General features: G+C 47.2%; 1 protein-coding gene across 1 annotated transcript; it reads left to right on the top strand.

The window, feature by feature from the left end:
• Window positions 1-201: 201 nt before the first annotated feature.
• On the top strand, window positions 202-13,161 carry LOC119405267 (keratin-associated protein 21-1-like). Its single transcript, XM_037672079.2, has 2 exons — window positions 202-400; window positions 12,985-13,161. Exons 1-2 carry the CDS (start codon window positions 220-222, stop codon window positions 13,032-13,034), a joined length of 231 nt encoding a protein of 76 aa, XP_037528007.2. The 5' UTR covers window positions 202-219; the 3' UTR covers window positions 13,035-13,161.
• Window positions 13,162-13,473: the final 312 nt, after the last annotated feature.

The following is a 13,473-nucleotide window of genomic DNA, read 5'->3' as shown; positions in this document are numbered from 1 at the left end:
AAAAAACTGTTGTCTCTAGTTTTCGCAGATGCGTCACTTACAAGTGCATGCTAGCACAAACACAACCCTGCTTCTTTGTGTGCGCGTTCATTGTATCTTCGTCTTTCGTGTTGATTAACATTGCAACATGCTACAACATGCTACAACTCGCCTACCTGCCCTCCAACATCTCACTCCCTCGTTTCTGACGTGTACGCAGCACTGCAATATGGCCTGGCCATGCCTTACTACGGCTACGGCCTCGGCATGCCTTACTACGGCATGGGATACGGTATGGCCATGCCTTACTACGGCATGGGCTACGGCTTGGGCTACGGTATGGGCTACGGCATGGGCATGCCTTTGTACGGCATGGGCATGGGCCTCGGATTCGGACTCGACTACGACTACTACGGCATGGGTGAGTCCGAAAGGAACGCTCCCTACATTCCGAACGGGCATCGCGGCCAAGCGCAAGTGACGTTGAACGCGGCATCTAGATTTTAAAAGGGCTCTGCAACACTTTTTAAAGTAATTATCGAATGGTTTCATTCGATTAGCTTATTGCCTCAAGAATCGACTGCCGCAAGAAACTTTAGAATACGTCAGTACGGGCAGAGTTACAAGGATTTGTTGCACGCATTAAGCGCTTTCTCTCTCCTTTCGTATCAGCGAGCGCGCTGAAAGCTGCTCAGGGGGGGGGGGGGGTATGACAGGGGAGCAAAAAAGTACGTGCGTTCTTGAACGCGCGTCGTGACCTTGAGCCCTTTTTTGTTCTTCGAAGTGCGCGCAGCTTACTTTCGGTGTGATAGCGAGCGAGCGCGCGGGCATGTCGCGCCATCCCGCGCCGGCCGCGGTAATTATGCAGCTCACGATGCTCAAATCGGCCAATGGCCGTGGACTTTGTGTTCATGGCGCGGTCATTTGGATTTATGACGTCATTTGTCGAGAGAAGAGGGAGCGATTTCAAAGCTGAATTTGAGAATCGGTTGTAAATTCCAGGCCGTGTGCTGCGCTATAATGTTTGGCTGACATGTTCCGAGGAACCTCAACTACCGATCGGCAGCGTTTTCTGACCATGTTGAAGAAGTGTTGCAGGGCACCTTTAAGTAAAGACGGGAATCGATGGGTGGAAACACAATGTGCTATAGAGATTGTATGAACGAGAATGAATTGTCTCAGGCAGGCTGGCGGACGCTGTGATAGGTGGGCCTATCTTTGTCAAGGGAGCCTCGTCATCCTTCACGTGTTAGTATTAAAGTGGTTAGCCGTTGACGCCACGTCACGTGCCATCGCCCTCGGTACTTGCCATCTACAAAAGCGACACCGCGTGACGCGACGTGAACGACTAGCTCATTCAACACTAACACGCTAAGCCGCCTTTGACAAACATAGGTCCACCTATCGAAACGTCATCCAGCCTGTCTAAGGTACCTGCCCCTGTCCATAAAACCTCCATAGTCGGCTACAACTTTAGAAGTCCGTGGCATTTGCTCCTCAAAGGCGGATACACAAAAGCCTGCACCAATGGGCGCGCACTCCCGACTGACGTCATGAGCCGGACTGCCGGTGACCCCGCCTTCGGAGAACATCGGCGAGTGCATGAGAGGGACAACTTCTTTATCGCGGAGGCGATCGGCTACCGCGCTTCGGTCATCTGGACGGGGCCTCTTCGGACTTCTTAAGTTGTATCCGACTATAGAGGAGCTAGATTCTTTTTGTAGTTTCGTTTTACACCTTCCCGTCTTCGCGGACCGCCTACGCCTCGGATACCTTTCAGCGCAGGCTGGCTTGGTCGGTACTCGCAAGCCGAGGAGGGTAGCTTACCGACGCTATTGATATGACTTGTATATATATTTGGCACAGAAAGTGTGTGAAAACTGAAAACCACACCATTGAAGTTGAGATGCATGTATATATGCGTGCACAAATATATATACAGTTTTTCCGGAAAGCCAGAGCCGGTCGATGATGTTTTTTACAGGAAAGCCGTGTATAGCTATAGGTTCAGGCGGATCGCGTTCGTGGAGAGAAGACGCGTAGAACAATGTTTTCGGCGAACCGATTAACTCGACAAGTTCACCGTTTTTGCTTCGAAAAGAATATACACATGGCGTAAAAGTAGACATATACTTTTAGTTTTTTGTGCTCTTAGTTTTTCGTTCTTTCCGCGGGCTGTTAGGGACTGGACAGCTTTATCAGAGACGGTGGTCGCGCAGCCCACCGTTAACAAATTTGCTGAACTTGCTGGTCAAATTGTGCTCTCAGCAACACGTTACCGACGCTATCAACACTGCGTTTATCATTGCCCTTCTTACCTATATAATGAAAATTTGTGATGTAACATGGCGGAGTTATCAGTTTTATTTCTCATGTGATTGCCTTTCTCTTTCTTTCTTTTTGTTGTTTTCTTCTGCCGTGTTTCATATGTAACTGAGATAAAGCGATCTTGCGCTATCGTTTTTGCGCTCCTTAATAACATAGGTCCATGATGACTATTACTTATCATTTTTGCAACCCTGTCTAACTATTGTATACTTGTGTGAATGCGTGTACCATAATGTCTGTAGTCTCTTTGAACCCACTCCTGTAAATATCCCTGACGTGATCGACAGTATTACTAAGTAAATAAATAAAAAAAATAGGATTTCACCGACATGACAGAGTGACGTGAACAATATTTTTGCCTCGGGGACAAGGCCATTTGCATAGCAAACGAACGTTATACCTTCTCTGTACTTTGTGCTACAAGATTGCATTTTGAGATTGGCGTTGATGTGCTTCACGCGCAAGAGAAGTACCGGGATCTTTCAGTGTATCTCTTTTTATTCGCTCAATATAGTCGATAATGAAAACACATTAATTGACAATAGCAATAATCACTATACCAAACCCACCGTAGTCACAGCTTCGCTGACTCCCATCTTCACAGCAGTGCAAGGGCTCTGAATTTTTATCAGCGAAGCTGCTTAAGCTCGCCGCAATTTGCCTGTCGGAAACAGAAATGATCGTCATGATTGTTTGTTTGTTTGTTTTTCCTTCTGTTCCATGGCACGTACCCACTCTGGGGGATGGGCCAAAAATGCGTAGTTGAAACGTAAGATCTTATTCGAAGAATGTTAAATGGTTAAAAAAAAGGAAGAACCGGCACGCGCTCTCTACATCCTAGTCCTCTTCTGCTTGGCTCCCAGAACACGTGCGTTGATTTCTCCGGCGTGGCCTGTAATAACCCTGACGGTTGAGAGAACGAGTACAGAGAGAGGGAAAGAGATATACAGAAGGAAAAAGAAACAAATTCTTGGCGAAAGAAATGTTTTTTCTTCACGAGGCGGGATTCGAACCTTCGAACCCTCGGTCCGAACGCGAGCGTCCTAACCACTCGGCTATCCAGGCACGCCAGCAGAGCATAGCATAGCCTTGTATACCATAGTGTAGCGAGGGGGTGTGGGAGGGAAGTAAGCGTGAGGAGGAAAGATGTGATGGCGAAGATGAGGGAAATGAGGAGGGAAAAGAGTAAAGCGTAGCACAGAAAGAATGACATGGAGAGAAATAGAGACAAACAAATGCAGAAAGAGAAAGAGAGAGAGAGATAGAGAGATAAAAGGATAGAAAGAAGGAGGAAGCAAGAGAGAAATAGAGAGAGAGTGAGAGAAAGGATGAAAAAGTAATGAAGAGCAAGAGAGAGAAAAAAATAGACAGAGAGAAGAGAGAAATAAATAAAAGTAGAAAAGCAAAAAAAAAAGACAGAAAAATCAGGGAGAAGAGAAGAAGAAAGAAATAGAGGAAGAAAGAGAACATTTCGAAATCTTAGCAAAACAGCAAAAGCCAGGACTACGTGTGCCAATCAGCTCCGCTGTTACTTTAGCATTGCGCCTCCAGTGCAAGCTAGGTTAATTTTTTTTGTCTCCTAGGACAGACGCTGTCTGTACATGTAGTGAGAGCGCATAGGCACTACCTCGATTTCTCGCACTTGGAAGCTGAATGTCGTGAATGAAATAACCGACACGAAAATAACGGAAATCGCCGAGTTTCAAAGATGTCGGGAGACGAGCGCGCGTAACGTAGTCTCGTTTTGGGATACCGTCGCCCTGTTTCCCTCCTTTCAAATATTCTGTCTTCAGAAGTACCCACGCGCCGGTGTAAGAACGGCAGGCTGAGCGTGTTGGTTCAGCATATTTGAAGTGTAAGGAGCGATGAGGGCAACGGAGAAAAGGGACCAGAACTTTAAGATGCTACCGAGCTAAGAAGCGAATAATCATCACAAAAGAAGCCCCCCCCCCAAAAAAAAAAAAAAAAAGCGGCGCGGCATTCGCGAAGAAGCCCAGAAGAAGCGGAAGTTTAATTAATTTTCCCATATTTGAAAATATTTTTAACTGTAATAGAAGTGTCACTAAAATGCGACGGGGAGATCAAAAATCTTTTTAATTATATTGCACTGCGAAAATATGCGCAGCCATGAACGAAAGCACTAATTTACTTTCTAACATGGTCTCCAGCGTAGTCTCCATTCGGTTGAATACACGTTTGCCGGTGCATGATTAACGTTACTTGTCGACCGCCCCAACTAATGCCTGATTTCAACACATAACTACTCAAAGTCATTGACAAACGCGCTATTAGTGAATAACAAACGGGCTATTGGTGAACTTCATCATCATCATCATCATCAGCCTGTCTACTCCCACTGCAGGGCAAAGGCCTCTCCCATGTTCCGCCAATCAACCCGGTCCTGTGCTTTCTGTTGCCACGTTATACCTGCAAACTTCTTAATCTCATCTACCCACCTAATTTTCTGTCTTCCCCTCACGCGTTTGCCCTCTCTTGGAATCCAGTCAGTTACCCTTAATGACCACCGGTTATCCTGCCGACGTGCTACGTGGCCGGCCCATATCCATTTCTTCTTCTTAATTTCAATTATGATATCCTTAACCCTCGTTTGTTCCCTGACCCACTCTGCTCTCTTCCTGTCTCTTAAGGTTACACCTATCATTTTCCTTTCCATCGCTCGCTGCGTCGTCCTCAATTTAAGTTGAACCCTCTTTGTAAGTCTCCAGGTTTCTGCTCCGTAGGTAAGTACCGGTAAGATGCAGCTGTTATATACCTTCCTCTTGAGAGATAGTGGTAGACTACCATTCATGATTTGATAATGCTTGCCGAATGAGCCCCATCCCATCCTTATTCTTCTAGTTATTTCACTCTCATGGTTCGGCTCCGCGGTTACTACCTGTCCTAAGTAGACGTACTCCTTTACAACTTCCAGCGTCTCGCCACCTATCGCGAAGCGCTGTTCTCTGCCAAGATTGTTCCACATTACTTTAGTTTTATGCATATTAATTTTCAGACCTACTCTTCTACTTTCCGTATCCAGTTCAGTAATCATGAGCTGTAATTCGTCTCCCGCGTTACTCATCAATGCAATGTCATCAGCGAAGCGCAGGTTACTGAGATACTCTCCATTAACTCTTATCCCTAATTCTTCCCAATCTAGGGCCCTGAAAACCTCCTGTAAACACGCGGTGAATAGCATTGGAGAGATCGTGTCTCCCTGTCGCACGCCCTTCTTTATTGGGATTGTGTTGCTTTCTTTATGAAGGACTATAGTGGCTGTGGATGCGCTGTAGATTTCTTCCATTATGTTTATATAGGCTTCGTCGATGCCCTGATTCCGCAGTGCTTGCATGACTGCTGATGTCTCCACCGAAATAACAATATTTGCTGGAAGGACGCTAATAAGCCCCCCCCCCCTCCCCCCCAAAAAAAATTCCACAGCATATCCACGGGGTGAATGATGATGAGTGGGGCGAAGCTCTCGTACGGCAGGATCTTGGCGGCGGCGTCGCGCAGCTTCACGCCCAGTACATCATCAACGACGTGAGATCGGGCCGGTTTATACTAAAGGGTCGATGAGAGACATGGCGACTTGCAGCTCACTCTAATTTTACATGTACGCTGTGAATTTTTATTGTTTGATCACACACAGGAGAAATCTCACCAGGCACTACCTTGGAGGTAAGCAATGGCTGCTAATGGGGAATGAGAGACAGAAGAAGTCGGCTTTTAGCTAACACTTACACTTCTACTTCTACTAACGTTTCCTACTGGAACATGCCAATGGCTGCTAATGGGGAACGAGAGACAGAAGAAGTCGGCTTTTAGTTAACGCGCACGCTGCGAATTTTTTATTGTTCAACAACGCACAGGAGAAATCTCCCACCGGCACCACCTTGGAGGTCAAGATCTGGTACTAGTGTTAAGACTGGTTACGCACTACGATGGGGACGAACGGGTGCAGCTTTAAGAAGCTTCGCCACTAAAAGAAACGCGACAAGTGACTCGGCGAGAAAAAGAAGCCCAAATCCGCTTATTCATTAGCGAAACTGGCAACTCTGTCACACACACACACGGATCGCCAATCGCTCTGTGTGTGTGTACTCTCCCTTTTAACTCGATAGCGTTAAAGATCTCGTTCTGCAGAAAATCCGGTGTCGGCGTCGTTGGTTGTGAGCGAAAAATCATCTTGTATAAAATAAATAATAAAAAAACTTTAGCTTCGAGTGAGAATCGAACCCAGGCCGCCTGCGTGGCAGGCAGGTGTTCTACCACAAAGCCACTCCATTGCTTGGAACTGCACTGAAATTAACTTTACTATAGGTATGTCGAGTGTGTGTGTTTGTGTGTGTGCATGTCTGTGAGACCGGGCGACTGAACATTATGACAAGCGAAAGAGAGCAAGATGAGGATGGGGCCGGATATCGCTATCGCGTTAAACTCTTAAAGGCGAATCTTAAGCGTCCCCCAATTTTTGTGCGTTGCCTTCATCGTATCATGTTGCTCACGGCGTAGAAATGACGAGCAACTCTTTTCGAAGCAAAAATATTTGCCGGCTCATCGCATCCGCAGTGCCACCTCTGGCGAATATTCGATGTTGGAAACGCGTCCGCGTGTACCCTCGTTTGCACATTCTATTGACAGGTGGCGGCAGTAAGCGAACAGCAACGCCGCTGCTATTGTTAAAAATTAAGTTCAGTAATGATGAATACCGCTCTAAGACAAGGCACGCAACGAAACGGAAATGATATCTAGGTTCTTTAGGTAAATAAGTATTCCAAGTTTCCTACGCTGTGATGTTAGGCCACTTTGAAGTATCTTTGTATCTTAGCCTACGCATTTATGCATGCACGAGATCACACAAATCCTACTTTGCTTTGTGAAGTCCGCTGGGCTTGAGAAACGTTTGTGGACAGCCAGTGCGTGTTAGTATTTAGTGTGTTCCCGCTAGTAGCAGTAGTAGCAGTGGTCCCTTATAGGTTCATCTGTTATTTTTTCTTTCTTTTCTTTTTCTTCACTGTCTTATCTATTGCTCCTCTTTACCTACATGTAGGGTAGATAATGTCCCTGTCTTTTTCTTCTCTCTCTCTCTCTCTACGCATAAAATGCAACGACTTACAGGGGTGGTCAACAGTTCCCAGGCCGCTGTCACATGAAGTCCTACGGCAGTGTGACCTGGGAACCTTTGACCACCCCTATGCGACTTAGGTAAATAAAGAGCGTATCATATGTGACACGCAGGTCATTAGAGGGTCGAGGATATGTCGCACGCCAAAAATTTCATTTTTGGACTTTGGAAACATGACCTACAGTTTTATGCCTCGCACTGTCTCGGGGCGCTATCACTGAGACAAACTAGACAGCATCATTCTGGCAAGATAACTGCGGTTTTAACGAGCAAAAGCTGCTTAAAGGGGTGGTACCACCAAATTTGTGACTTGCGCGTTCTTTGCTGTAAGCGTTTCCTATAGCTCCAGGAAGCGTGATGCACGCACCAAGATTCATGTATTCTCGCTAAATAATTTAATATCGCCTTTTGATGTGGACAACTTTTGGTTTCGGTTTCTGGGCGCCGAGGTTGGGCAGTGACGTAGAAGTGTAGGGGGCTTGGTCACGTGACCACACAAGACTATGACGCACTTAGCCAGGAAGCGACCTAAACTCGGCGAGTGATGTAGCAACCGATGCTTTGCCGGTACTATATTGAACGAAAATATATTCTAGTTCACTACAGCCGGTACGTACGTTGCGGAGGTGGCGGAGGTCCGGAATTCACTCACGTCACTACAGCAGATCTGGTGTGACGTCACTACAACTTTCGCTGCCCCTCCTATACAGCTACGTCAGAGTTGACGCGCTAGCGATGGGTCTCGGTCGGGATAATGGGCATTTAGGTACACTTTGGAAGTGAATTAAAATATATTTTAAACGTTTGCTGAGTCCAACCCTTCGTGTGGAGTGCCCTTGCATACAGAGGAAACCCGCAACAGGCTTGTTATAGCCTCGAAATTTGATGGCCCCACCCCTTCAACCCTTTCAGACGCCACCTATGAAAAAGTATCGGTAAATACGTCAAATCGATACAACGTTATTTCAATGCACTCGATGTTCTGGTGCAAGAAAAATTTGCAACGAAGATTTATGCCTGTTATAGTAATTAATTCTAATCAAACTGTAATTAAATATCGATTTACTCTGAAGTTCATGCTTTGTTTTATTGCGATAGCAATTATATGGACACTGTCGGCAGGTTTTTGCCGTCAACGTCGCCGTCCGGGCCCGTATATATATATATATATATATATATATATATATATATATATATATATATATATATATATATATATATATATCAAAAGCCACAAAGAAAAATAATTCAGAAATAAGTTCCGGCGCGCGGAATCGAACGGGCGATCTCTCGCTCCGCCGCGCGCGGCGTTAGGCGTCTAGGCCACCAAGAGTTCCGTCTTACAGCATGCTAACGGCGAGCTATTTATATACACCCTTTTGCTTGAGCGTGCTTTCTTGCTCACCAGCGACATGGCACGAAGTGCGCGAGGGGCGCGCTTTAAAGGTCGTCGCCCCGCTCGTAGTGATGCGCTCACGCCTCCGTGCACTTCACCCTACAGGGCGTGGTAGCCTGCGCGCGCGCTTTTCTCGTGGATTGGGGGTGAGGGTGGGGGGAGGGTCTGTTTGTATGCCTCGTGCTTTCACCGCGATGTCCGCGCTGAAGTTACAGAGTGTACGAAGGTATATTCGCTCGCTGCAGCGGCCGCGTTTGTGAAACGAGCGCGTTGTTCAAACAGAAATAAGTAACAACTGTGGCAGTTGTTAGTTCGCGCTCGTCCTGTTGCGTTCGTTTCATGCGTCCTTTATATTTGAGCAGCGCGCTTTAATAGTCGAGCTGTGACACGCAATAGTTGGCGCTCGTCCTGTGTGTGTTCTTTTCGTGCGTCCTTTGCGCTTGAGCGACGCGCTGGAAATTTCGAGCGCAACTAAGACGATAACGACCGATGTCCAAACCGAAAGAATGGACAGCCGTCTGCGGCATCTAATCGAGGCTAAGATGTCCATCCTGAATCGCTGGAAAGGCCAGCGCCTCAATCGTAAACTCAGAAAAAAGGTTGCCGAGCTAAACAAGGCCATTGAAGAACACTGTCGTATCCTGTGTAGACAACAATGGAATGAGCTTTGTAATTCTGTTGATGGTCAGCTACACAACGGAAAGACATGGCAGATTCTCCGACACCTCCTTGACAGCACAAAGACCAAAACCCATCAGAGACAATGCCTCGCCAGGCTTCTCCACACAAGCGTGGGAGAACTAGGAGAGCAAGCAGTCGTCGATGTGCACATTCATAAGTATCTTCCATTGGGTCCAGCTGTCACACACGTGGATTACAGCGGTGAAGCAAACACACCACTGGATGAAGACTTCTCCAAGGAAGAAATCCGAGCAGCACTGCACGACCTTAACGGACGCTTGGCGCCTGGGCCGGATGGTGTTACTAATAAAGCGCTTCGGAACCTTGATGAGAACTCGCTAGTCAGGCTCACGGATTACATAAATGAACGTTGGAGGGCTGGAAACATACCAGTGCAGTGGAAGACGGCCAAGACAGTCCTAATACCCAAGCCTGGCAAAACCCCCGGTCTCGACACTCTTAGACCTATCTCCCTAACCTCGTGTGTAGGGAAGGTAATGGAGCACGCCGTCCTCAGCCACGTCAACAACTACCTCAAGTCTACGGAAGCATACCCGCACACCATCATAGGCTTCCGGGCACACCTGTCGACGCAGGATGCGATGCTCCAGCTCAAGCATCAGGTTCTCGATAACAGGTCTCGCAACACTAAGGCGATCCTGGGCCTAGACCTGGAGAGTGCTTTTGACAGTGTCAGCCATTCCGCCATTCTGAGACAGATATCCGAGCTCGTCTTCGGTGAGAGGATTTCTAACTATGTTAGAGATTTCCTCACTGGAAGGAAAGCCATCCTTCTAGCGGGCGATATCGCAAGCGAAGAACAGGAGCTCGGCAGCAGAGGGACCCCGCAGGGCTCGCTAATCTCTCCGATGCTCTTCAATTTGATCATGATTGGCCTTGCCAAAAGGCTCCAAACAGTGAGCAACGTCAATCACACAATATATGCGGATGACATCACGATCTGGTCCTTTAAGGGTAGCGACGGACAGATCGAGACGGCCCTGCAGGATGCCATTGAGGTAGTCGAGGAGTACCTGGCTGGCAGCGGTCTTCGATGTTCTCCCAAAAAGTCAGAACTCTTGCTGTACCGGCCTACCCTCAAGGGCAGGCCTCCCAAGAGTTTCGTTAAAACAAGAGAAAACGAAGAGATCCAATTACAGACCAAAGAAGGGGGCACCATCCCTATTGTCAATCGCATCCGAGTCCTTGGAATGACTATCGAATCCAACGGGGTGAATGGTGAAACTCACTCAGAAGACCACCAACGCCGTCAGACTTCTCAACAGGATCACAAATAGAAGAGGTGGACTGAAGGCCTCATCAGGCTGATCCACTCCTTTGTAATTTGTCACATCGCATATGTAGCGTCTATGCACAATTGGCATAAAGGCGAAAAGAATAAGATTAACACTATCATCCGCAGGGCATACAAAGTCGCCCTCGGCCTACCGGAATCCACCAGCACTGAGAGGTTACTCCAACTGGGGATCCATAACACTTTGGACGAGATAGCGGAAGCGCAAAGAATTTCACACCTCGAAAGGCTCACCGTCACCAGCACAGGAAGACATATATTACAAGAGTTGGGCATCACGTATCACCGACAGCACGGTGACAAGGCGGACATACCTAAGGGGATAAGAGAGAAGATACAAGTCACCCCGGTGCCAAGAAACATGAACCCGATTTACAACCCAGGTCGCAGAAAAGCCCGAGCTACACTTCTACTGAAAGCATACTGCACCGATAAGAACGCGCGTTTCACTGACGCCGTTGCGGCAAAACTGTGACCTTTTTGCTTAATTAGAATCAAATATAAGGCTAGAAATATAGTGCGAAATCGTTTTCAGTTATGTCCATTTTGAGCAAATAAATTGTACCTTTGACGTGGCTCGCGGGAAGCGGCACGTCGAACGACTCGTCTAACGTGGCATTGCCTTCAGCAAGCTGATCATATGCAACAGTACCCGGCAAAATGAAGTCAAATGAAGACAAATTTATTATGCAGGAGGTTCAATTCATCCAAAGCTCAATGTATCTTGTTCTTTCGTAGCCCCTAGTAAACACAACTAGCAAAAACAAGTGGTGTACACAATTGTGTACATAGCGTCTCAAAGGGTTAAGATCTTTTGCCCCGAGAACAATGACTCAGTGTAACGCCCTACTTGTAGATGTACTCATGTCCAATCAGTTATCACTCGCCATCGACGAAATTAAGAAATATGCAGGCATAAAACGGGTGCAGCTCGCGCTGGACAGGGCGGATTGGAGATGTCGTCGTGCAGTGACCGATGATAATGATTGGAAATATTGTGCTTGTAGCAAATTACTGCCGTTTTTTTGCGTATGCACCCGCATGTAAAAACGATTACTCGTGCCTATGTTATCTCGCCGCGTACGGTTATATGATTCCATAGCCTCCGGATGCTGTTCGTAGAGAAATTTTTGTTTTGCCTTTAATACAATGCCCACGGTGTCTTATATTGTACATTGCGCTTGCCTTTTATGCACCATATGCACTGTATTTTTCTTTCTTTCCCGCGCTCTTTTTACGTTATGAGCGAATTACCATCACAAGTGAACAAACAATTATACATTTCTGCCAGGGCCAAACGCTTTCCTCCAGTATCGTGTGGACAATAAACGCCAGGCCTACACGGAACATGCAGCACAGTCGCAGCGAAATCTGGAAGAACGGCTTTTCTAAGCTCGTTGTAAACTCTCTCGGGGTGTCTATTACAAGAAAACTTTCATGGTGCCCGCTACGCCACAGATCATAATTTTTGCGAAGTAGGGGAGCACCCACTGTGCTATTATTTGTCATTCCGCGGAGAAGCGAGGCACCCGCTACACATCTGTAAGGCATTACGCGTACTTTGTTGATGCTGTGGCCGATGACGATGAAGAATTATGGCTGAGTCCTTTGTAATTGGTGGCAAGCTTTAAACGACCAACTCGTTACGCCTGTCGCATTGTGTGACGCCTGGTTGTTATCTTACTCTTCTATCGTGCTATATTACATCTATTAATGCGATTCCTTGCCCGACATGACACCTGTATAGCGTCTTTTCGCGAGGGAGTCTCAAGCACTGGCGTAGCGCTGTGGTTGAATACTCGATTGCCACGCAGAGGTCCCGGGTTCGATTCCTGCTCAATCCTGGATATTTTCTTCTCATTTCGTGCGATAGCGGTTACGGACACCGGCGGCGGCGGTGTCCGTAACCGCTAAAAGGTCGGCTCTTGTTGTGATCTCATAACAGCTTTCGCTGCAGAAATCGAAAAAAAAAAGAATATATGGAAAACTATAATTGGGAATTGTCGTGTTGAGCTACTTAGGACTTGAGTTGCTGCCGCGTAACCGAAGCGTTACACTTGTAACGTATACGTTTCAAGTTTTTTGTGCTATGTTAAAGCAGCTTTTAAGCTATTTTTATATCCAGAGAGCGTCACCCTGCTGCGTCGCACTTCGCAGGTGGCTTGGGCATGTACGGCATGGGAATGTACGGCTTCGGCAAGAAGTGAGCGTCGCCAAGACAACCTGACGTCATTGGCACGGCAAGTGAGGTCACATGCCGCCATCGTGAAGCGCCCGCAAGGGAAGAACAGCTCGCCGAGGACGACGCAGCCAGTATAAAAAAAAGCGTGTCTCTTGCCAAACCACAGTGTCTACTCGTGTCGTTACTGCATATGCTTACTAGCTTCGCAACCGGGCTTTCTTAATTTCTGCCAAACAACAACACCACCAACAACAAAATACAGCGGAGTACTAAAACGATGCAGGATGGGGAGGGGGGGGGGGAGGATTCAGGTTGCCCAAAACTGCTCTTTGAGCTATGTGAAAGCGGGAGAGCTCCGTAATAACGTGAGCCATCACCATTTTTTTTTAAAAGCGGGCCCAGGTGCACCCGAATCTCAGCGCGCGGATGGCCGCCGAGGCGATGGGGGTCGACCTCCCGTACGA

The sequence above is a fragment of the Rhipicephalus sanguineus genome, chromosome 9, assembly GCF_013339695.2.
Source record: "Rhipicephalus sanguineus isolate Rsan-2018 chromosome 9, BIME_Rsan_1.4, whole genome shotgun sequence".
Lineage (NCBI taxonomy): Eukaryota > Metazoa > Arthropoda > Arachnida > Ixodida > Ixodidae > Rhipicephalus > Rhipicephalus sanguineus.
This window is presented reverse-complemented; position numbering and strand designations above follow the sequence as displayed.

Bases quoted from the DNA above. Each gene is read 5' to 3' on its own strand.
- LOC119405267 (XM_037672079.2), top strand. From the start codon at position 220: ATGCCTTACTACGGCTACGGCCTCGGCATGCCTTACTACGGCATGGGA. The intron at 401-12,984 runs GTGAGTCCGAAA...CGCACTTCGCAG, and splicing joins CTACGACTACTACGGCATGG to GTGGCTTGGGCATGTACGGC.